This window comes from Rhinolophus hipposideros (genome assembly GCF_964194185.1).
Source record: "Rhinolophus hipposideros genome assembly, chromosome: 5".
Lineage (NCBI taxonomy): Eukaryota > Metazoa > Chordata > Mammalia > Chiroptera > Rhinolophidae > Rhinolophus > Rhinolophus hipposideros.
The window spans coordinates 46,931,658-46,957,625 of NC_138051.1; the positions used below are offsets into that span (position 1 = coordinate 46,931,658).

The following is a 25,968-nucleotide window of genomic DNA, read 5'->3' on the forward strand; positions in this document are numbered from 1 at the left end:
GCCAGATGCTTTCTGGGACTTGTAGTTCATAGGTGCAGCCGCATCTCCCCGCCCTTTCCGGCCCATTCCGAGCTCTTCTGTTCCAGGAGCTTTACCCCTGCTTCCATCTTCTCATACTCGCCTAGTCCCGTCGCCCCCGCGTCCTCTGCTCTGTAGCCACCCAGACTTCCTTCTGGGCGCTCCCAAGTTCTGTACTGCTTCCCTCCACTAGTCTTTCCTCCCCAGCTTCACCTCCTTAACCCTGTTCATCTTTCACGTCCCCAGTCCTGTGTCACTGCCTCCGGAAAGCTCGTCCTGAGCCCCATACACTAGGTCAAATCCACCTCTTAAATGCTATCACATCTCTGTATTCTTCCTCAACAACACACACTGTATCATTAGACAGTAATTGTTGTGATTACTTTATTAATGTCCCCTTTCCTGCTCAGATAAGCTACACCAGGGCAGGGACCTCACATGGTTCTATTTCACTCCCAGAACCCAGCATTTCCTAGATATTCAATAAATATCTGACCGTTCCCTTGTCTGCTCCTGGGGATCTATTGCCACAACTTCACTGAGACTGCTAGTGCCATACTCCTCCAATGACTTTCTTAATTGCTGAATTCATTGGCTTTACATTTAATCCTCACTCTACTTGCCATCTGAACACGTAGATACTGGCAATACTTGGCTGTTCCAATGAAGTGCTCTCAGAAACCAGCAAATAAGATTGCCCTCTAAGAGCTGAACTAGTGAAACGAAACAGATAATGAAAGCAGTTCTGTGGAAATTTGGAAACCATCAAAACATCCAGGGTGTCCTTATAGAATCTCAGACAAGACTAGTATTAGGATTGCAATTTAAAAAACGAGTTATACTACACTCCTTTAGGAGAAAAGAAGGGCTTTGTCTGGCGATAAAGTATTTAAAATACAAGAGTTCAAGAGGCCAACTCTTTGACAAGGATATCACTTGAGCTGGGTCAGTTAAGAAACTTTGTAAGCTCAACTAAATTTGTTCTCAGAAAGGAGAATGCACTAGTTAGGCTAACTGGAGTATCTACCAGTTGTATTTTTATTAATAAACTAGCATTCTGGAATACGGGGGGTGGGGTGTCAAAAAATGTATACAAGGGGACACTTTGGTCAACGTTGCTCAAGCAGTAGTTCTCTGTAATCAGAAGTGTCTGGATGCTGATGGTAACCACTATGAGCACCTCTTGTAATTGCGAAAGTCAAACGTGACTTGTATTCATCTTTTGTTATCAGTATATACAGAGTATTACAATTTTAATACAGTTTTCCTTTCTTAAAATGTGTACACTTTTTTTTGGCACCCTCTTTATATCCCATATCAATGTATTTGTTAGCTTGGGTTAAAATCTGATAGTCACATACACATTTAAAAAAAAATCACTATACATGGCTTTGTATAAAGAGACTATGTTCCTGAAAGATAATGACACTTGCATGAGGGCAAGGTTAAATTTCTGGGAGGCTGACTTTGGTCAATGGAGAATTCACAAAGGCCAATGCCCCAATGTGGGGATCTGAGTGGGAAGCCATCCTTCCCCAATTAACACCCCTCTGCATCATCAACCATGAACCTTAATGTTTAAAATTGCACACTCATCACCAACACCGTGTCACGCCGTGGACCCTGCTTGCTGCGCCATTTGTCATGCGGGGCATCCGGCGGGGCGGCCTGCGGGGTCTCTGCTCCCGCTCCCCACATAAGAACGCAGGACATGGTGAGGCCAAAAAGGAACACCCATGGAGCCATAGGTAGGGAAGTCATACCACTATGGTCTCACTGGAGGCTGGGTTTACACGACATGTGACCTGCTGTCCGCTTTGCGCCAACCGACCAACTCTCCTCGACTCTCTTACTCTCCTTCAGTCTCCTCCTTCACTCTCCTCGGCTCCCCTCCGTAGCCGCGGCAGTTATATCAGTGACCAATGGCTTAATGGCTACAGCTGATGGCCAACCAGCCACAGCTGACGGCCATCCACTATCTGAGCCAGCACCTCTCCACATGAGGCCGAGAGCCTGGAAACTGCTTTCGGGGGCTCTGTCCCCACACCCTGTTTCTTAAAACTTTCTTCTCTTGGTCACTGGGATACCACTGTCTTATTCTCTCCTATTTCTCTGGCCAGTCCTTCTTAATGTCCTTTGTTGAGTCTTTATCTGCCTCCTAATGGGAGAATTGTAACAATTCTGTCCTTGGCTCCTCTTCTCTTCTAGTTCTACCCTCTCCAAAAGATCACTTCCACCCTGATAGCTTTAACTGCCATCTATATATTCTAGATCAGTACTGTCCAATAGAACTTTCTGTGATGATGGAAATATTCTGTCTGTGCTGTCTAATATAGTAGTCACAGCCATATAGCACTATTGAGCAGTTTAAATGTAAGTGAGGAACTGAATTTTAAATGTTATTTAAATTTATTAACTAAATTAGCTACAGGGATTAGAATCAGAGAAAACCTATTGAGATTCTCATTAGGTCTGAAGCAAGGTCCAAACATTAATGTTTAACCAAAGCTCCCCCTGGTGATTCTGACGCACAGTGCACCAAAGAATTTTGGGCTTAGAACTTGGTAGGTGTGTAAAATCTTTTATAAAAAGATCAGGGGTCTTTTTGAGGTTTAGGTGCCCTTAGCTCAAGAGTTTGTAGGAGTGAGTAAAGTAGATGAGATAATGTCCCACCACATCCATTCTGCAAACATGTGAGAAAGGAAGTCCACTTACATCATTGCTAATATTGTAGCAAATACCGAGAACAGAAGACATTTTTAATAAAAGAGACAGGAAGAGACTGGGAGATCAACTAAGGGAAACCGAGTGAGACACGGAGTGCCAAAAACCCTGAGCATAAATGGTGACTTCTGTGAGCAAAGTCTAGGGAAACTTACCTAAATAAGCAGTCCAGATAACTATAAAGAGAGCAGTTTCCACAACTTGAGTGTTGGAAGTAGAACCTAGAAAGTGGAAGATGAACACTTCTTTAGGGATTTAGTGAGATGGGAGACTATATAAACTGGGAAGGTTGAAACAGAAAAGTATTGAACGCATTAAAAAGAATGATGAACAGTGGGGTTTGGAAGACTTTAAAAACTTTAAACCTTTAAAATCTCATAAAATATTTGCCACAGTGTGCTTCTAAAACTTCCCTCAACTGTATTTCCATGTCTCTTGACATTATAAGCAGTTGAATGGCCCCTGAATTGTTTTAGGATATTCCTTTCCAAAGTCTATTGTTTTAATCAGTCTTTTGTTTTTTTGCCCCTAATGATTAACAAGCATTGCCTTATTATATCACACAGCAAATTACAAACTTGGTTGCCAAGAATATTGATGAAAAGTATATTTTAGTGCCAGGCCATAATTACTAGTGGAAAAAAAGAAAAAAGAGGCAAAATGCCAGTGTAGCAGAATGGAAAAATTGTAAGCTTTAACTTAGATTTGAATCCTGGCTCTTCTACTTACTGTGTGACCTTGGGCAAGCTCTTCAAGCCTCCCTTTCTTTCACTGTAAAATATATTCATATTGTCTCTGAAGTATGGCTTTAAGTGTTAAATAAATATAAATTGCTTACAGCGCCCGGCACATAGTAGGCATTTATATTATTTTCCTCCTCCCACAGTGTCCAAGTTTAATACACGTATCTCTCCCAGATAATCCATGATGGAGTGGAATGGGCTGATTCCAATAGGGATTGAGTGAATTCCTACTATGATGAAAAGACCACTTCCTCTCTAGACTGATACTGTGTTCCTAAGTCTAGTAGACCATACGAGTGTCATATACCAAAATTTTAACAGTGACCATCTCTGTAAAGTGATACCCAGCAGGGCCGACAGAGGGAGGGATTTTCACTCTTAGTTTATATAATTATGTAGTATGAAAACATTTTTTTAATAATAAACATTGCATAAATTTTAAAAATTAAATTGAAAAAGAATCACTGCTTCATTCACAAAACAAATTAGGGAAGAGGGGATCCTAAGGATGAAATTTTTGAAGGAGAAATTTTTTCCTTTCTTTAACCCTCTGGGAATGACAGATACAGTACCTAGTGGGGAAAATGACAAGAGGAGAGAACCTTCTGTTGGGTGCCTTCCAGCCAACCGCCATAATTTATTAATATTTTTCCTTCTCATCTGATAAGAAAACTTCCAAAGATATTTTTCCTTCTCATCTGATAAGAAAATTTTCAAAGACTTTCTGCATGTTACTTGTGACCTAGAGTTCCATTTTAAAGGTAGTTATCAGCTATGACTCATTTTGTTAGTCTGTAAAACTGCCAAGTGAACCTGCAGCAAGTGAGGAAATCTCTATTATCTACCATAGGTAGTATCACTGTTGATTATCTGCTGGTATCTTTACCTGCATGCCAACATTCAATCTAGTGACAGAATTTGTGACTATAAAGAGGAGCCATGTAGGAGATGTGGTAAAGTTTTAGCTTATGGGAAAAAAAAGGTGAAAAAAGAATCATTATGATACAGTACAAGGCAAGCGAGAGCAGACAGGTCCTGGGTGACGCTATCTCACTGGGAAAAACAACATGGGTAAAAAAGTTTCCAAGAGGTAGAGGAACAAAATGTTTCTCTTGCACAAACTTGCCAGGAAGAGCACACGATGCACCCAGATGCTTCAATCATCTTGACATTTTCTAAAAAAAATGCCCAGTAAGGTGGAAAACCATGTACTGGAAAGATTACAATGTGGTGGCCATGTAAAAAGACAGCTACATAAAATATACATTACTAATTTTTGGATCACTGGAGAGGTCAAAGAAGCAATAACTTTTAAAAATTTTGAAAAGCACAAGTGTTTTAACTGCTTGGTGTTTTTCAAGTTTTATATAAAATTACCCATGTTGACTTTGCTTAAATGTGTAAGTCTAGATACGTGTATTGAAATCCTTATCCCAAGAATTAGATGACAGGATTTAGGAAGAAAAGGCCCATTAACGATACTCACCCCATTTTCTTAATCACACAGACCTAGAAAGGTCAGCGGATTCTTGGGAGTCAGTCCCATCAGATATCATTAGAGCTAGGACTACAATCCAAAGCTTTTGGGGCCCAATCCCATGTTGCTTTCACACAGCCTGAAGATTGAGAACAATCTTCATAAATTTGTGCCAATCAAAACTTTTTTTTTTTAGTTTTATAAAATATAAATAGCCTTTTCTCTTTTAGCTGGTATTTTAAAATAAATTTGTAAGAGACTTCTTGCTGACCATCCCACAGCCTATAGCCGCACACTCATCACCTGTCCAGATTCTTTTGAATAGTCTACTCATTAGCTGGGCCCCCAAATAAAGACCTTCCCGTCTCCCAAATTCCACATTGCTCATCTGGTTCTAGCTCCCAGGTCTCCTGGGTCTGGCCTACCTGAATGGTACATATTTTCTAACCTGCACTTGTAGCTTTGTCCCATTATTCCCAGTATCTGTGCCTTGTTATCTGGTCTGCTGTTGCCCACTGTCCCTGCGCAAACATCTAACACCACTGTTCTTTCTAAGGGGGATGGAGGGAAGGCTTTTGATGCATTCAGTCAAATTCCCTTGCTCAGTGGTTTTCTCAGGTGCCAAGTGCCTTCCATTGTGACCCAGAATAAGAAAGTAAATTGGGACAAGGCTCAAAACATCTCCCCCACTCCTCCTGTCAGTGGTAAAGCTAGAGTGGAAACTGTCTGATGGCCACCAGAAATCTACTCAATCACATAAATGCCTCATTTGAAAATAAAAGCCAAATACACGTTTCTTTGTTTTTTGCATATATTTACAATATAAATACTAATTTGTTTTCAAAGTACATATTCTTTTAACAATTTGCAAAAGTTATCTAGCATGAGACAGCAATTTAATGTAAAGCTTCTGTAGTAGTGATTAAGGAAAAATAGAACTGTTTGGGGCATAAGGGATTCTAGGAGGAATATGAATGGGCATGATGATCAGAACTTGCAAAGGGAATGGGAAGCAGCTGAGCCCGCATTGCACTGCTAATACAGAATGTTAAAGGACTACTGTGTGAGCCAGCAACCTGGAAGGGGTGTTGTAAAAATTAAACTTGGGAGATATAAAAAGTACACATGCTTGCATAGTGCGTTAATCTTAAAGAAGCTCAACATTTCATTCTCATTTTCAATAACTTAAAATGTATAGTACTTAAAACACATCACACAAAATTAAAGACTTGTGCATATATTTCAGATTTCAACATTAATGTCAAAAATACATAGTATGATTTTACATAGGATTTGTGCTACATTAGAACACTAGAGACAAACATTACTTGAGTATTAAGGAAAACATTAAATATTAAATAACTGAGAAATAAAATGTGTAAACACTAATCTAACCGGGGGTTTTGCTATTGCAACATGTCCAATGAAGTGGTTTCAACAGTACAAAAAGGTTTAGGACATGAGTGTTTCCAGTCTACTTGGAATATGTGGATCTCATTCCAGGAATCCTTTAATGAAGACTGGTCCAGGATAACAGGAGAGGATCCACTCTCCTGGTTGTTAATTTGGTACACTCTGTTCTACACTAATTTTTACTTTCAAACTTGGGTACTGAGCAAATACTTTAAAATGTCACTCCTTATCAACATCTTGGTGAATATTGAGGGTTTGTTGGCGATTCAGTGTAAGATTTGAGTTCGTATGCAGCACCGCTATCAACTTCCATTGACTTTCTAGAGAACAGGAGTCGTACATCTCTATGGAGGTAGATCTTTCCAGATTTAGAACTCTGGAACCTAAACAAACAAACAAACAAAAAGATGCATCATTTCAAGGAATGAGTCTTTAAAACAACAACAAAAACACCCCATGGATAATTAAAATTTAAAGGTAGGAAGAATTAGTCTTGCCACAAAGTTAATAGAAACTTTTTAACAAGATATTCAAAGTCTTATATTGCCAAAGCACGTGCAGCTATTTAAGTGTCTCTCCCTTGCTGTTCCTTAAACACGTCATACTTCTTTTCCCTCTCACAATGCCAGACATGCTTCCTTCTGTAAATCTGGGTTTCACATACAATTCTACTTTTCATCCCTGACCCCACAGGACATGCGCCTGTCCTCATCGACAGTGTCAAGTTTCAGTTCACATGAGCCAATTATACCACATTCGGACTTGGCAAGCCTAGCGTCTTCTAGCCACGCAGATTGATCCTTTTCACACAACTCACCCTCCCACAATTGGAGTACATTAAAATAGATTCCACACGTGAAAAGTCACCACAGAAAATAATCAAGTTTTGAGGACAATCACAGGAAGAGAAAGGACTGCTGTCAACAACAATGGCTAGCTATACAAAGCCTAATCATCATTAAAAATGAGAAAAGTTAGTAATAAAATAAAATGGTTACCAAAACTGTTCGTGGAACAGCTTCTATGCCCTGCTAATATCTATAGCGTAATAGAGGGGGCTGGAATCCTTCATCAGATAAATTTTTCTGGCAGATAGTCAAACATACCATTTAGTGCTAATTTCTCTAGTTTTCCCTTTGCATAACAGAAGTACTCTCTGGGTTTGTGGATTTTACTCCTATATTGGCCGGAAATTTTGGCTGTCAGTTGTGTATATTATAGCAGACCTCTCTGTCTCACTCTTTTCTTCTTTCTGAAATTTTTCACTGTCTCAATCTGAAGGAGAACATGGTTAGCTTTGGGAATTATGCCATACTTGGCAAACAAGTTTCTTTAGAGCATTTAAAGTATCTAATCATTAGGTGAGGGGGCGGATTATAAAAGCTGGGGTAGTTGATTTTTACTTTGGTAAATCTTGGTTTCATATGGTTAAGGTTGTTCGACTGGAAGAGAGAGGAATGATATCAAATGGAAGTTTAGAGAGAGTTGAATCTTTTCCTGGATTAGGTTGGGAGTTATTTTTTCAACCTGCTATTTTCTACCAAAAGAGATTTAAAAAGTCTTCCTAGTCTGTTTTGGTAGATTTCTTTTTTCATTCCCGCAATCTGTGTAACATTTCCCATGAGGCTCATGTCCGGTGTCATAAAGCTGGGTTTAAATACACGGTGCTGGTTCAACATGTCCTTAGGCGCAGAACACCAGGCAGAGACCTCAAGGTAAGAGTACAACGGGGGGAACCAATGAACTTAACAAACTTTTTCAATTGTGGGACTTAAGTGTACAGCTCACGACTTCTTCACTCCACGTCACCATAAGGCATATCTATTGAAAGATAGCTGGTGGTCACCCTCAGTAACAGATTACAGAGGACCTCTGCCTGGGCCCTGAATAGAAGGTGCCTCCTCCAGAGGAATAGGGCTCCTTGCAGTAAGGAGTTAGGATAAGACAAATTACTCTCACTGACATGATAGATGGCTTACTATGAATGGCATCACAAAATTATTAGGAACAGAGTTACAGGCAAAAGGCTATCGAGCTCTATCTTCTTATCCAACAGACTTGCTCATTGATCATGAGCGCTACACACAGATTTCAGGTTGGAAAACCTTACCTTAGGGTGCTGGCAACTTGAACCTCAAGGGCATACAAATGGTTTCTCACAACATAGAGCTGTGAGGTGGGTAGTAACAGTTAGAGGGAAAAAAATATTTCTGAACACAGTGCCTTAGACTGCTTTACCATCCTGACTAAGAAAAGATATTTCTAATGGAATCACTAGAATATAAGCTTTGTGAGAACAGAGATTTTTGTCACAGCTGTTTCATAGTGCTTAGAAGGATGCCTAGCACATTATTTGTGGAATGAAGGAATGAAGTTTAAGAACTTCCCTGTCTGATACAAAAGCCACTAACCACAGTGACTACTGAGCACTTGAAATGTGGCTAGTTCAAGTTGAGTTGTGCTGTTAATATAAAATACATACTTGATTTTAAGTACTTAGTATAACAAAAGAATGTAAAATACCATTCATAATTTTTATGTTGATTATATATTCAAATTATAACATTTGGATACATTGGGTTAAATAAAATATATTAATCTTTCCTGTCTGCTATGACTTTTTTAATGTGGCTGCTAGGAAAAACAGAACTACATATATGGCTTACATTATATTTCTATTGGACAGCAGTGGTTTAGAAAATGTGTTCTAGGGCCCCAGATTTATCAGCATTTCTTTTTACACAAAATGCTTTATATTACACAGCTACAAATGAAGACTCCCCTAATGAACAAGTAATAATGACCGCAGGAAGATATTCCCTGTGTTTGCTGCATCTTGGCATATCATCAGGAGTTTCCAAATTAAGCAAATTCCAAGGGGCAGTGGTCTAGTTAGAGCAAGTTTTAAAAATAAACTGAAAATTAATTTAGAGTTGTTCTTCTAAAGTAACATATTTTGATATATACTTGAAATATTACCTCAGATGTATGAGGTAGCGTAATAACCGTTCTTCTGTATGTCGGATGTTCTCTTTATGAACACTTCTCTTCATTTCTTGTTTAACCGGCACAGAAAAAGTTCGTTGTCGTAGGAATGTCTGATGATTGGCTGGCATATCTCGTAAGTCATATATCACAACAAACATCTTCACCACAGTCTTATTAGGATTAAATAAGGTCTATAGAAAACAATATAGAAATTATTCTTTAAAAGTGGTGATCTGTTGATTTGAGTCAAAATGATTATGCCAATAATAGATTTTTAAAATAATAAATTAATCCCAGTATATATAATTCAGTTTTGGAGACTAAAGTTAATGAAATTTCAGAAGTTTATGAGATAATATTCAGTATTTTTTTAAAAAATGGTTCAATTTATTTTTATTTCACGATAATGTAAAATCCTGTAACAAATCAAAACCTTTAGTCACAAATTTCATGTTAATAGACAATACATAACTTTTACTCCTTGTTCAGATTTCAAGAAATGGCTCCACTAGATTAAGCAAAATATACCCTCTGGATTAAAACATTCCAGTTCATTTATTTCAAACATTAGCTTCATTAAAATGTACCAACTGCAAATTTCTCAAAACAGAATTTTAATTTTCCTTACATTTTAGTAGTGAGTAAATAGAATTTTTAAAAAACAAAATCATGGTAAAACTACACTTTTTGGTGTGCTAGGTTGATACGGTTATTACAAAACTTAAAGTATAAAAATATATTCTCAAAAGGGAGATTTCTTTTTCCTACTTGGAAATGTATCCAAGTTTAAAAAATAAACATTATTATTAGTTACAAAGTAAGCTAAATAATACTTCTTGTTCTCACAGTTGGATTGATTTCAAAAACTGCAGCAACAGTTTTTTTAATCATCATTAATATCATAATATACCAAAATATGTATCCTTAGTGAAGACTGAGTTAAATTCAATTGATACTTGGCTATTAATAATCAAAGACATATACTTTTAAAAATACTGGTTTATAAACAAAATCCCAAGCTGCTGATCTGACTTTAACCAAATTACCAACACATCAATAGGTAACTTGGTGCCCATGCTTTCAGAAGCTCATCCGTGGCACTGGACATCACTCACTGAATCAAAATGAGAAATATATCAATATTATGATCCAATTTTTTTAAATCTAGTGAGTCTTAAGATTAAGGCTAATACATTCAACAACCACACAACTAGCAAGCCAGGAGTTCAAACCATGTTTATACATAATTAAACTATATAAGGAACACAATACCTAAATTTCAGATTTAAAATTAACCATTAAAGTTGGCAGTCCTCAAACAAGAGATGACCTGCTGTCTTTGTGTTTATGTCTCATCATCATGACAACTGATAACTAGCTTCCCAGTGACTCAAACTTTCACCGGAGCTACATAGCCAGAGGCAAGAGAACAGATCACTGTTTTAGAGCAAGAGGTCCACTCAACATAAAAATCTTAGTTTAATATGCAGTGCTGCTTCTTCAGTAAAATGTATATATGTATATATTGCAACACACAAACACATAGTACTGTGTTTCATTCCTGTGTGATATAATATAAGCAAATGTATAGACTCCTTTGCTGTACCGGAACAAAGGTGATGAGTAAAAGTGGTCTGGTGAAGGAAGTACTGATGGCACTGAGGCCAAAGGTCATACAAAGGCTTGTTGAATTATACCAGATCCTGAGTATGAGGAACTCTGTTCGACTCCCCCCCCCCCTTTTAATTTCAGCTTTACTGAGGTATAATTAAGCTAGACAATTTTCAGTCTGCAAGAGCCAACTCTGTAATAGACTTCTGGGCTTTCAAGATTATCTTGGATCTGACTTGGAGAAGAACTCAGTGGTAAAGGGGCCTTGATATCAAATTACTCTTCTGAGAACCCTAGACCAAGGATGACGAAGGATTGCTCTGGGCTAGAAGAGTTCTCCTGAACCCAAGCTAGATCGACACAAAAGGAAAGATGGCTTCTCTGCCCTGCCATCTGTCAGATTACATTTCTGCTTTGTGTAACCATTTCATCAGATCAATTTAGAAATTATTACACTAGGGATAATGTAATTTTGTTTCCCAAGTTTTCCTGCCAAAGCAATACTAATATTTAGGGTCTCCTTTTAAATAGGTCAATCTCAATCTGGCAATAGAAGGCACTGGTTATGCTACGTTCTAATTATATTGAAAATTGCTCTATTTAAGTCATGTAAACTGTCATATACTATTTTTCTAAAGCATTCACCTTGATTAGCTTATTAATGCTTCCTTTTATGGAGTCCCCAAATGGTCATTCCTGGGGCAGAGCAGGGAAACTCCAAAGAAAGCTGCAGCCCCACTGTTACTTACCAAAGTTGTTGCAGCAGCAGTAGCAGGAGAAAGGGCTAAGTTCTATATGTATGTGAGAGAATGATTATTGCAATTGTAGGCTATAAAACACATACCACTTGTATTGTTCCTGAAGGAGGTACTCGATAACCCCTTTTACCAAGGGACTCTAAAGTAATCACACCCTTGAAATGAAAGAAGACAAATTGATTACAAACTGACGCATAGGTAGATAAAAGACTAAAATAATATTAATCATGTAATTACTAAAATTTCAGAATCTATTTGTATGGAAAACCATTCACATTGAATGAATAGAGAGAGATACATTCTATGAGTGTGAAACAGTGAGGGTCCCACTGGTATGGAAACAATTAATTTACTGTTTTTCCTGGAGATGTTGCGATAAATAATATATAACATCAAATATATAATAAATAACAAATATATCAAATACATGACAAACATATAACACCCTATTGCTTGAAATTTCTATTAAGATATAAGATGTAGAAGTAAGGAGTTCCTTATCTAAAACGGATAAAGGGAGATGACAGGGTATATCCTTGTGTCATGTGGGAAGAGGGAAATTAACAAGCAAAACAATTTATTGATCTTTGGACATATAAAAAAATCAGGAATGTGGAAGGGTCTAAGTCTTGGCCAAAAATGAAGTCAATTCTCCAGTCAGCGAATTTGGTCATATATATGGATTTCTGAGTAGAGACGGACCAACATCATCAGTATCATCTGCGAACTTGTTAGAAATGCAGAACTTCTGGCTTCTCCCCAGACCTACCAAATAAAATCTGCATTTTAACAAGATTCCCCATATGATATCATACACACATTAAAGTTTGAGAAGCACTGCTGTACAGTAGTTTTCTGAGGAGGACGTTCTAATCACTTCAGAAGCCGAAACAATGGGAAATAAGTATATATTAAAACAAGAGAACCTAAGATTGAATGCGTGAAAATTTTTAGATAACTAGGATGACAAAAGGACTAAAGACAATGAATGTGATACTTAATTCATAGATAGCTTTAAGAAATAACTGCTGATTCATTTGTTTTAACTGGACTAACGGTTTTCTTTTAAATAATTAATGTAGTTAAGCAGAATACTTGCATGCTCTACATTTCATATCCCATCATTTTATATTGTACGTACCAAAACAAGTCAACCTTATGTAAAAGAAAATATAAAACAGGACTGTTCCATCAGGCAACACCTCTGTTGGGTTTGAGAGACAGGCCAGGTTTGTGGGGGTAAAAAGGAGTGGACAAAGGTAAAAGGGAAGACCAGACTCCAATACGCGAATACCTCAGTTCCAAGTGAAGAGCACAAAATCAGACTATTAAATTACCATGTTACTATTGGGAAACGTTCAGAGAAATGGGCAATGAGAAGACATTTGTGGCTCTTAACAAACCTGATTTATCACATGGTCATATGAAAACAGCATATCAACAAATTGTACCCCTAACAAAAACAGCAATGAAATTTTAAACAATTTCTCTCTTATAATTTGCTCTAAATTAAAAATGCTACAGTATGTAATACCCCTCTTCTTCCTAGTTCCAGAAAGAAAAAGTAAAATATATCTAAATAATAGCTACCTTTATAATCACATTGCTACAGGCAGTATATTACTGTTCTTCCTTGCCACCCCCAAAATAAATAAATAAAAACTGGGGAGGCAAAAACTACTATCAAGCCGATACTTACTTCCTTTAATACATACAATCCTAATAGTTTTTAGAACATGATAATAGCAACTAAATCAATTTATGAAGAAATATTAGGTTGGTGCAAAAGTAATTGCAGTTTAAAAGGTTAAAAATAATTGCAAAAACCTCAATTACTTTTTGCATTAACCTAATAATACAGATTTTTTTAAACCTTAAAGATTAAGGCAACACTTTACAACAATTACTAAGCAATGCAAGGTAAGTAATGGCATTGGCAAATTAGGAATTTTAGAAAGGAACTGAGAAATTATTTGGAATTTTATTAATGTTATTAACTTCGTTATTATTTTAATAGGTCAGCGTATTAATATTTCTACCTAGAAAAAGTTACTGTATTGAACATAAATAAGAAAAATACACTTTCTTCTGGCCTTTTAGGATGGAATAGAAAGGTTAAGAAACTTAAACTGGGTTAAATCATATACAAAAGCTCATCCTCAAATTATTATGGAATAGAGAAAATACAAAGCTAAGTAAAACTGAAAGAAGTTTATCTTAATTTGGTTAATTACAAACAGGAGAAAAGAATATACAGCCCTGATAATACGATGTTAATGCAAGTCATTCCATGAATTTGCCGCTGGTATACTTGCTTTAGACCTTTCTGCATGGTTCCACCATGTTCTAGTTTATAAACCGTGAAATGTTATTATATAACACTTGGAGAACATTTTTACCACTGACAGCCAATTGGAGACAGATATTATATAGCTTCGAGTTAATCTTTAAGGAATTATTTAATGAGAAGTCCTTGCCCACTTCTATACTATTAAGACAGAATTTTCTGTGCTAAAATTTTACCTTGGTAAGTCATTTGTATAAGGTGTGATGAGAGGTCCCAAAGTTATTGTTAGAGTAACAAATAGGAGTTTGGTGTCTCAGTTCTGCTGGTCTGTAATATGTATTATCTTATCAAAATGTGATCAGTCCTTTGAAAACAGACTAAACTACCAATATATAAATAAGATTCCCTGAAAGAACGTTAATTTTATTAATTTACAGTACGAAAGATCTGTGGTCTAAGATTTGGACAGAGTCATTTGCAAAGGGTATCCATTCCCGAGTAAAACTGACTTAGGAAAAAAATTACACAATGGAAAATTTATTGAAAAATATTATCAGACAAAAAAGTCAGGGATTCTTAAGGGACAGACTAACTCAACTCAATAACCTGATTTAAATTCTTTCTAATATCTATTCAAAATCTGTAATCATTTGTGTGTACTTTATGGAGACAGAGTGACAAAATCCTTTATCTCTTAATTCTTCGTTTTTCACATGTCAACCAAGGTCAAGGATTAACACTGTTTTGCTTTTTTAAAGCATAGTTCAAATGACCTCTTGCTCATGAATTTCTCACAAAGATATTTATTTGAGCTGATTTTCAGTGAATTCACCCTTTCATCTTGTTTCTAAGCCATCCTAATGGTCATCAGAACAGAACTCTGTTCACTAATGACAGATTACAGTATTTTAGACCTTATTTTTCAATTCTCTATCACTATGTGCCAGTAGAATATGTGAACTTGATGAGACTTCTTGACACCCTGGTAAAGCAAAACGGGCATCTTTACAGTTATATCTTAATATTGTCAGCATTCCAATATAATACATTTCTATTCTGATACTGAATTTATACCAATGGTGCTTTCCATTTTATTAATTATCAAAAATCAGCAGTTACTTTTTCAAAATTTTACTGGATAACTGGATCCATCGTTCTATGGCAAATGAATAACAGGTGGCTTATGTGATAACTGGGCACGTTTATGAAGGAGTAGGCCTCTGTTTTTTATAATAACCAATGTTGTGCATCTCTATGATTATGATCCACAAATGTAAACAGTATTGGAAAAAGAAAACTTGGAGTAAATGAGCAGACACCAGCATGCTTTTTCTATCAAAGTATGAAACACTGGTCATGCTCTTGACTAAAATTTTCACCCTTAGAATGGACTAAGGCTTCCTTGAGCAAATTGTGCCAAAAATGAGTAGCCTATACTTAGATCCTTATAAAAGATTAACTTCCCTTACTGTTTGTCGATTATGTAGAATTCCCTTTTCATAACTTTTATTAATAACAAAGACACTGTTATTGTCCTTGAAAATACAGAAGATAAGGGCAAGGACGCAATTGTGCCATGTGGTACCTGGGACATTCAAGTAGCAAGACCAGTGCTGTATATTTCTATACCTATAGCAATACGTATTTCTCAAAGTAAGACCTAACATGAAAACCCAGATCTGACTCCATATTTGACACTGTCGCTGTAAACTTTTTATAGACTTGCATTGCTACCCACTTCTCCCTCTTTGTCTTTTGCAAAAGGGCTGATACTAATCATACTCCAGGACTTGGTATCATTTTCGCAGTTGAAGGCTTATTTTATCCTCAATCTATTGGAATAAAAAAAAAAGGGCAAAGATGAAATCATAGGATCGTAAGGCTCAAAACTGCTCTAATTCCCCTAAGCTATTTTACTCTCCACTAAAACATTAGAAGAGTCAGAAATACCTAATATTCTAAAGAACCCTAGGATTAGAAAAAAATGGTCCAAAGACAAACCAAACAGGAGAAAGGGGGTAAAAGGGGCTCAAAAAGCCTTAGGTTACCAAATCTTTTCCTAATTTCTACTGAGATGAGATCACATGTGAAAGCAACCCTCGTGGGACTAGAGTTCACAGTAAGCACTTTAGAATTTGTGTGATGTCAGTAAGATATGGAATTATAGCATCACTTATAAAATGTTTATCATTTTTTCAAATCACAGAGAATAAATTTTCAGCACCATCCTCAAATGCAAGAGGATATCTACCGTGTTTCCCCGAAAATAGGCCCTACCCTGAAAATAAGCCCCAGTTAAGATCGTCAACCAAACGGACACATTTATTTATTTATTTATTTATTTTTATTTTTATTTTTTTTTGATTTTGTAGTATTTATTGTGAGACCTAAATGGATTGTAATTATGATAATGCAACTGCCAACTACAACACAAATGTTAGGAAAGAATTCTTTTTTTTTTGCCTTAATTTTTATTTTTTTAATTTTATTTATTTTTTTATTAGTTTCAGGTGTACAAGACAAGGTAATACTTAGACGTTCATCATTTATATCCCTCACACTGTGAACCCCCCTCCCCCCATCCATTATCCCTCTGACCTCACTCTGAGCCATCACATTGTATGTATAAAATTATAGTTGGCATTCATTAATGCCAAACGGACACATTTAGTACGTTATAACAATGTACCAGAAGACGATAAATTACTGTATTTGAATAAATGTAGATTGTGGTACATGAAAAAATAAGACATCCCCTGAAAATACGCCCTAATGCATCTCTTGGAGCAAAAATTAATATAAGACCCAGTCTTATATTTGGGGAAATACAGTATAAGACCCGGTCTTATTTTCGGGGAAACATGGTATTGTTAGCTAGCTCAGTTGTGGAGTAATATTTTGGTATATTAGTATCTATTCAGCTTTCAATTTTCTCTTAAGAAACGCTTTGTATTTTCAAACATTGCACAAAAGCAATCCTCAATCTTTTTAATCTTAAAGACATTTGTCAGTAAGTTGGTTGATTTTAGCAGAAAAAGACAATTTAAAAAATACTTGCCATATAAGGAGAGGGAGCATTATCATCTGAAACACTGTAGAATGACACTTCAACTGGAAGAATCAAATGTGTGGGGCAGAAAACACCACTTGCCCCTACCTCGGCAGTAAAACCATCAACAATACCGAGAGGATCTAAACGATAGTTCAAGACAGATTCCTGAAAGACAAAAAATAATTTTTAAGAAATAAATTTAAAAATTAACACAATCATTTCATTTTCTATTTAAAGAAATACATTACTATGCCCTCTAGCACTAGAAAAGTGGTTGCTACCATTGCCATGCCCTCATTTCAGATGTTATCTGATCTGAAAACAACCCCTCCCCCATCAATCTTCTACCAACCTGTAAAGTTTGGCCTCCTCTCACTATCCCATACTGAACTACCCTTGAACTTCACCATTAGACCTAATTGTTTAATATGTTATTCTTATCTCTGTAAATAAAAATATACTCTACCAGAGCAGATACAATATCAGAAATTTCCTTATCCTTCACATGGTGCTAGCTACAGAGAAGCACCTGGCAACTTGTTAGCAGGTCACGTACACAAGTTCCATCAAAAAAGAAAACCAAGTACGTATAACTTTACCCAAGAAATAATTGCATCTTAACAACAACAACAAAAAACTGTTGTATGTAACACATGTCTTATTGTCTAACTTTAAAAACAGTAAATGCTCATTAGGAAAAAAAACTTAAAAGTCCAGAAATACAAACAGAAGAGAAGACCGTTATCCATCTTTCCCAAGCTCACTCGCTGAGCTAACCACTTTTAACAATTTTGTGTTTAGCTTTCTAGGTATAGAAATGTTTCCAGAAACATTTTAAATCTTTCACAAGCTCTCTTTTATATATGTAGTCCTATATCAATACATATATGTATATATCATAAAATATGAGTAGCGTTTCTTTGATTCAGTAATTCTTTGAAAAAAGAACTCTGTAAGCTCTTACGAATCTAATAGTCTGTGTACTCTAAATTTGAAAGACTGAATAAACATTCTAAAATCCCCTTGTCAAAAAGATAAGAAGACCAAGAGACTCCCGTTACAACAGCCGTCTCTATCTCCCACCTGTCCTGCAGTCAATCCAGTTCATAACCTGGTGATTTGACTGCTCAGTCTCATGGCCTCGGCTCTCTACCCCACCACCACTAACCTTGCTCAGACCCTCACAACCTCTTCTCCAAACAAATGCAACATCTTCTAAGTCTTTCCTTCTCTAGTGTGTCCTTTGTATTACTGCCAGAGTTGTTTTTCTTTTTTAAAAACATTATCTTATATCACTCACCAGGTTAAAAACTTTTGTGTTTCTGGTATCTATGGGATGAAGTCAAATCTTCATAGCATGGCATGTAAGGCCCCTGTACCTTTCTTGCCTCATTCCTCCCCACTTGCAGAGTCTCATGGTTCAGTTCCAGTTGATGCTTTCCCACATCTCCATGCTCTTCTAACACTTTGCACATGCGCCTTGGTACACGTAGTTCCTTCTGTCTAGAATCCCTTGTTATACCCCACACGGATTTATTACTTGGCAAATTCCTACTCATCTTTGATAACCAAGCTCACGTGACAGTTCTTCAGTAAAGCTTTCCCCAGTCCCTTTAGCAGAGAGAGTGGATCTATGAGCACTGAAGAAACTTCTATTACAGTACTAATTACTTGGGTTTATAAATCATTTACATTTCCATCTTTTCCAGTAGACCACAAACTTCTCCAAGGCAGGAACTTGATCATTTGGCTTTGTATTCCTAGCATACATCACAACACATAGTAGGTATTCAATAAATGTTTCGTTAAGAAAAATATTGTAGAGATGTATAAAATTTTCATAGGAAGAACATATGCAAAAATGTTGTGGAAAAGGCCAATGATCCATATTGGTTTTTTACTTTATTTAGATTTTTGTGACTTTAAATTAATATACTAACATGGATGCTAGGCCCTACTCAGTGCAAAACAGCAGGAAAAGGAATAAAAAGCATACAGATAACAAAGGAAGAAACAAAACTGTCCCTATTTGTAGATGATATGAGTATGTACCTAAAATATCCCTAAGAATCTAAAAAAAAAAATCAACAAAATTAATAAACTAGTTGAGCAAGGTCATAGGAGATTATGTATATATACACACATATATACACATATATGTATATGTACACACATATAAAATCACTTATATTTTAATATACAGCAATGAAATATTCAGAATTAAAAACTTTTAAAGTATAACTTACAATATCACCAGAAAACATGAAATACTTACATATAAATTTACAAAAATACATCTAAGATCTATCTGCTGGAAACTACAAAATACTGATGAAAGAAATCAAAGACTAGCTAAATAAATGTAGAGATATACTGTGTTTGTGTATCAAAAGATTTAATATTCTTAAGATGTCAATTTTCCAAACAAAATCCAGCAAGCTGTTTTATAAAAATAGACAAGCTAATTCTAAAATCTATATAAAGAAGGGAAGGAACTGTAAAAGTAATTTTTAGAAAGAACAACACATGAAAGGACTCACATTACCTGATTTCAAAACTAGAATAAATGGACATTCATATTCATAAAAATGAACCTTGACCACATACTTCATATCACATATAAAAATTAACTCAAAATAGATCACAGATATAAATTTAAGGGCTAAAATAATAAAACTTTTAGAAGAAAATGCTGAAGAAAATTTTTGTGGCTTTAGGTTAAGCCAGTGATTTTCAACTAGGGGACATATGTCAATGTTTAGGGATATCTTTGGTTGCTACAACTGGTAATCTAGCAGGCAGAGGCCAAAAATTCTATTGCTAAACTTCCCACAATGCACGAGACAGATCCTGCAAACAAAGAATTATCTGGCTCAAATATCCATAGTGCTAAGATTGAGAAGCTTTGAGTTACGCAAAATTTTTTTAGATGAAACATCAGTCAAGATCCAGGAAGGAAAATAATAAACTGGACATGAACAAAATTAAAATATTTTGCTCTTCAAAAGACTGTTATAAAGATGTAAATCTAAGCCTTAGACTTGGAGAAAATATTTGGAAAACAGGTGCTTATTTGGGAATGCAATGCTAAATGATAAAGCACAGAAAGGAAGCTCTAACAGTATTAGTCATAGGGAAATACAAATTAAAAACACAGTACGAACGATAGCACTATACACCTACTAGAATGGCTAAAATTAAAAAGACTGACCATTGCCAACACTGGCAAGGATTTGGAGGTACCAGAACGCTCATATACTGCTGGTGGGAATTAAAAATGGTATAACTACTTTGGAAAAAAGAGTTTGGCAGTTTCTTAAAAAGTTAAACATACACCTACCATACTAATTAATATACTAACCTGGATGCTATGCCCTACCCAGATATTGCATTCCTAGGTCTTTACCTAACCCAAATGAAAACTTATGTCCACACAAAATCTCATACATGAATATTCATAGGAGCTTTATTTGTAATAGCCCCACACTGGAAACGATCCAAATATCCAGAATCAGGTAAATTAATAAACAACCTTTTATTGCCATATAACAATAAAAAGGAATGAACTCTTGATACACAGGACAACACAGATAACCTCAAAATAATAATGGTACATGAAAGAAGCCTCTGTTTCCAAAAAAGAGTAAATACTGAATGAGTCTACTTATGTAAAATTTTAGAAAATACAAGCTATTTTATAGTGATAGAAATTAGTGGGATTCCCTCTTGTAGGAAAAATAACCCACTTCTAATGGTTGTCTGTATTGTGCTGGACTGAACTGATGGAAGAAGAAAATCACAGGACAGATGAGTGGAATGAATGAGAGAAAGGTTTTTGGAATAGAAAACTCTAATTGGATTTTTTTTGCTATGGAGTTGTATGACTTCTTTATACATGTTGGATATTAACCCCTTATCAGAGGGAAAGCTCTAATAACTAGCCTTAGAAATCAGATAGACAGCCTTCGACCTGGGTGTTACTCTGCATCAGTGTGTTTCTAGACTTCACCTAAAGGCCCACAAATGATGTCAAAACATCCTGATTCTCCTCAACAAACTTGCAGGGGTAGGCTTTGCTGTTTCATGAAACAAGACCACAGTGTCAGTTTAATAATTCAAGTCTATCCCCTCCCCATTTTCAAATTGCCAAAGAGAGTTATATTCACAAAGCAGAATAAATATCTTCTGTGATTTACTGGAGAGAGCATCAAATTCATTATAAATTAAAGAGAACAGTCTCGGAACTTCTCTATTTTTCTACTTAAGTCACATGTGGCAATGTACACATATCTGCACAAATAGAATCATGTGAAGAGAACAGTATATTGATCTTTTACCTGTCTTCCCTTTCCTAAGCTTTTTACATATCAAAGCTCTCCCCCCCTTATATTAATAGATGTTCTTGTAATACAAAGGTTGCAGAGGATCTGACCCTCCCAAGGGCCTTATGTAATTTTAAATCAATGACAAAGAATAGAGAGTTTAACATCTCTGAACTGAGACAGGTTGACAGTGACATGGAAAAAAGATGAACTTACCTAAAATATATTTTTATCTCCACTAAGACTTAGAAAGACAGCCTCAATGTTAAAATATTGCCTTAAATAAAGCATACTCGTAACACATCAAACCATCACAACTGTGATAAAGCTATTTAAGTTAAAAATACAAATTTCAAGTTATTTTTCCCATAAATCACCAATTAAAATCACTGCTAAATGTCATCAACAGGTTCATGTTTAAGGTTGTTTTCTATTAATAATTAATGACAACGCCATAATAACACACTTGGTATCAAGCAGAAATAGCTATATTAAATAAAGTAGCACATGCATCAAAGACCTTTAACCATTTGATGTTTTTAAAAAAATGACCTTCTTACTTTAGAATAGATTTAGAACTACAGAGAAATTATAAATATAATACAAAGAACCATTTGATTTTTAAAGTCAACCTCCTTGATCATGAAGAGGCTGTTATCAGCATGCCATCCTCCTTCCTGGGTGCCAGAGCCAATTTTACCAGGTAAGAAGGTGAGTCAAGTTTATCCTCTGGCTAGAGTAACAGATAACTTGATCCAACTTTATTTCTGTCTCCTCTATAGGCTACCCAATTCTAAGATGTTACCGCCAACAATTCTCCTAACTTCTCTTCTCATGAAAAGGAAAGGAAAAAGGAAACAAAGAAGATGATTTTAAGGCTTTGGAAAAAATACAATTCACTTATTTATTTCCCTTTCATAAATAAATGACACACATCATACCCTGGATCAAGCTTAAAAAACTTCAACTCTTAAAACAATTTCAAAAAACATTACCTCAAAATTTCCTAGGAGACTAAGACTTGTTATAGGTGGAGCACTAGAACTCAGAAATGGTTTTTCATGAATATCTGGATCATCTTCAATGTTTAAACATGGCTGAGGACTAATAAAAAAAAAAATCAGTAAATGGACATATTAACCACAATATTTGCTAATTTACTTTTGCAATAAATTAAGATAATCTGATTAATTTTACTTAAACTACCACAATAAAAAATTAACCAAATTTTAAGACATGAAATATCCAGTTTAAAATTCCTGGTTACATTTTATAATACTTCTTATAAAATTTGATAAAGAATATATATAACATCCTACAAGGTTTCAAGGGGGGAATTTATAACGTATTACATAGTGGCATCTACTGGAAACATATAATAATGCAGTCTTTCATATCTTTATTTTCAGTTAAAAAATGAGAATACAAAGGCAAAATTATGTGACTAAAAAATACGAAAGTATGTCAACATGGAACAAAATGCAAAGGCTTTTTTGCAAAGGAGTGTAAGGCAAAAGAGCAGGTGAGTGACCAGAAATATACAGACCCACTTAAATGTTAAAACTAAAACTAATGTGTTTGTTTATTATGATGACCAATAGAATCTACTCTTCTTAATTTCTCCCTAACTCATCCTTAATAAATTATGCATGTGTGTGTAATCACACTGATAATGATAACCAACTGGAAAATAAGATTCCTGTTAAATTTCTGATTTTTAGAGCTAACATTATTTATTGTGAAAGATCAGAATTTTGTATAAGAGTTTCAGATAGACAAATGAATGTTAAGACAAATACCTTCTAGATGCTAAGCTTTTCAGATGCAGTAACGAAGAATCCAGATCAAAGCAACCTGATTGTGTCTTTCTTTGAGGAACCTAAAGTGAAAATAATCATTTGTGACATTTATAAAGACTATAATTTTTTTCTTGAACTGATAGAATACTTTTCAAATGAAAACTAAGCATATCTTAAAAACAATAAACTTCTCCCATAAGAGCTTACTTAAAATCGTGCTCTTTATTACACAGTGTTATGTTCCTACTTTATTACGGAAAAACAGATAATAGAAGCACTTTTACTAGGTTTTGGTGGTGTGTTTTTTAATAGAAGCAGAACCAGGTTTTTTCCTAAAACCAGATCCTACATGGAATCCCAACGTATAATAAGACTTTTTTACTTTATATGCTTTTGTATTTTTTGGAGGTGAGTGGGGAATAAGAGATTTATAGCTTTCAAATAAAAAGGAAAAAGCATTAAATGGTGATGGGAGCCTGGGGTCCTGCCAGCTGTGTGGGTTCTTTGCTCATTCCATCACCCTGCACATTTCCAAGAACTCTGGGGCTTCATAGGCAATAGGTTTGAAAAATACTACATTCTGGAGTTTGAAGCACCACTGTAAACCAGATTACATTTAAGACAAACCACCATCTAGCTCAAAATCTGAAAATGAAAGACCCAAGTGTAAACTAAAGGTAAAATCATACACAACATGCAAGTTAGGCAGCTTTATTTCTACAATATTAAATATTTATAAGTATCTGAGTGATTAGTCTAATTGGTGACTAAGGAAAAACAGATGATACTGAAAGGCCAAGCATCGTCAATATTTTCTGAGAGTTGTACCAGTATACCGCACGATTTTTTTGTAGTCAGTACTTAATGTGAAATTTTCAATCTAAACTCTCATTCTTCAATTCTGGCAAGTTCTCTACCTTCATTTCTTCTAATATTGCATTTTCCTTACTCTATCTAGTTCTCCTTTTGGAATTTTTACTAGACTTACATTGACCATCGCATTTTACCATCTCTCTTCCTCTCTATGCTTCATTCTAGGTGCTTTCCTGATGTCTGTCTAATCCATTCACTAAATTTCTATTCAGCTGATTCTAGCCCACTGTTTAATCCCGCTGTATGTGTACGTACACATGTGTGTACACTTCAATTATAATATTTTCCATATATAGAATTTCTATTTAGTTCTTTTACAAATCGGTATGTTCTTTCATCTCAATCCCCTGCCTTTACCTTCATTTATCTCTTGGCATATTTTAAACAGAATTGTTTTTTTCTCTCTTTCAGGTTGCCCTGATAACAGGATTCCTAAACATGAATTCTACTTCTTGCTCCCGCTGTCTTTTAAGGTGTGCGTAGTTTTTTTCCATCTGAGATAATCTTTAGCTAGAGCTATTTTCCATGAAAAAAATCTTTGGTCATAGATGTGGGATAGTTTCATGTTTCCTCTGCTGGGACTCCATGTGTTTCACTGGTTCCAATTTAGTTTTACGGTTACCGTATTTCCCCGAAAATAAGACCGGGTCTTATATTAATTTTTGCTCCAAAAGACGCATTAGGGCTTATTTTCAGGGGATGTCTTATTTTTTTCATGTACAAAAATCTACATTTATTCAAATACAATCGTGTCATCTTCTTCTGGAACATTGTCATAACTCTCCAAACCCCGAATTCCGGCTTGAATTTCTTGCGACTCCATTTCCTGTAGAACCACTGGCCCCAATCTCTCATGTTCAGCAATAGAGCTCTCCTTAAATGAGTACTTCTTGTCCATATAGCCTGTTCGTAGTGCATTGGCAACCCAGCTGTCCGTGATTTTATCCCATAAATTCTTCACCCTAGTCACAACCTCTTGCAGGCAAGGCTTCACAAAGTTTCCACACTGATTTCTCTCCATTTTATTTTCAATGTAGTCATTGATTTCCATGCACAAATGGTCCTTGAATGGCTTGTTTATTGCAATATCAAGAGTCTGGAGATAGGCAGTCATTCCTGTGGGAATCATTATTTGATCTAGTCTCTCTGCAAGGAAGTTCATGTTTTTAGCATGGTGAATGCTGGCTGAATCCGAGACCTGCAGATCTCTTTGGCCACCTCGCAAAACAAGTGGCAGCATTAAATCAACCCACTTCCTTATAACTGCTTGTGTGCACCAGGCTTTTTCGGTTTCAAGAACATAAATGCCTGAAACACATTCAAACTTATCTTTCTTGCCCTTAGTGATGATTAGAGGTGGGGCTTTTTTTCCATCCAGATGAATTGCCAAAATACAGGTAACATGTGCACTTACATAACCAGGAACCCCTCTGATCAATTGTTGTTTGAGATCCTTGGCCATAAACACTGCAGTTTCATCCATAGCAATCATGTTGGAGTTGGTATTGAGAAAAGTTGATGCCATCAACCAAGGACTTGAATGCAAGTGCACGTTTAATAACTTCGGTATCATCCAGCGTGAACAGTGTTGTTGATCTTAGAGACAGTTCACACCGCGGAAGGAAGCCGTCCAGCCAGTGTTGTGATGCTTTGAATTCTTCTGGGGATATTTCTAACTGTGGCGCCATTGCAAGGGCAAATGCTTGAATATCAGCCCTGTGCACAACCAAAGCCTTTGCTCTCCTGTCAGCAATCCATTCATAGATGTCTTCCAGCTCAGGAAATAATGGTTGTCGACCTGATCCACACTTGCGCTTCTTAGCATTTCCCTTGTCCACCTGTTGACTGAGGTTATCGTATTCTGTTCTCCATTTTCAGACCATTAGGAGATTCAACTTCTTCT

General features: G+C 35.9%; 1 protein-coding gene across 15 annotated transcripts in view; it reads right to left on the reverse strand.

Annotated features, from left to right (window-relative positions):
* Positions 1–5,190: 5,190 nt before the first annotated feature.
* Positions 5,191–25,968, reverse strand: part of ATOSA (atos homolog A) — an 84,092-nt gene continuing 63,314 nt past the window's right edge. For 12 of the 15 annotated variants that reach the window (XM_081047284.1, XM_081047291.1, XM_081047294.1 and 9 more), the window contains 6 exons: positions 23,193–23,272; positions 22,389–22,497; positions 17,078–17,236; positions 11,819–11,887; positions 9,355–9,554; positions 5,191–6,758 (listed from right to left, as the gene is read on the reverse strand). In XM_081047284.1, the coding sequence (XP_080903410.1) occupies positions 6,605–6,758; positions 9,355–9,554; positions 11,819–11,887; positions 17,078–17,236; positions 22,389–22,497; positions 23,193–23,272 (771 nt within the window). In that variant the 3' untranslated portion in view covers positions 5,191–6,604. Of the gene's footprint in view, positions 6,759–9,354; positions 9,555–11,723; positions 11,888–17,077; positions 17,237–22,388; positions 22,498–23,192; positions 23,273–25,968 lie in introns of all 15 variants that reach the window. The other 3 variants (XR_013993276.1, XR_013993277.1, XR_013993278.1) reach the window with 1 other exon arrangement.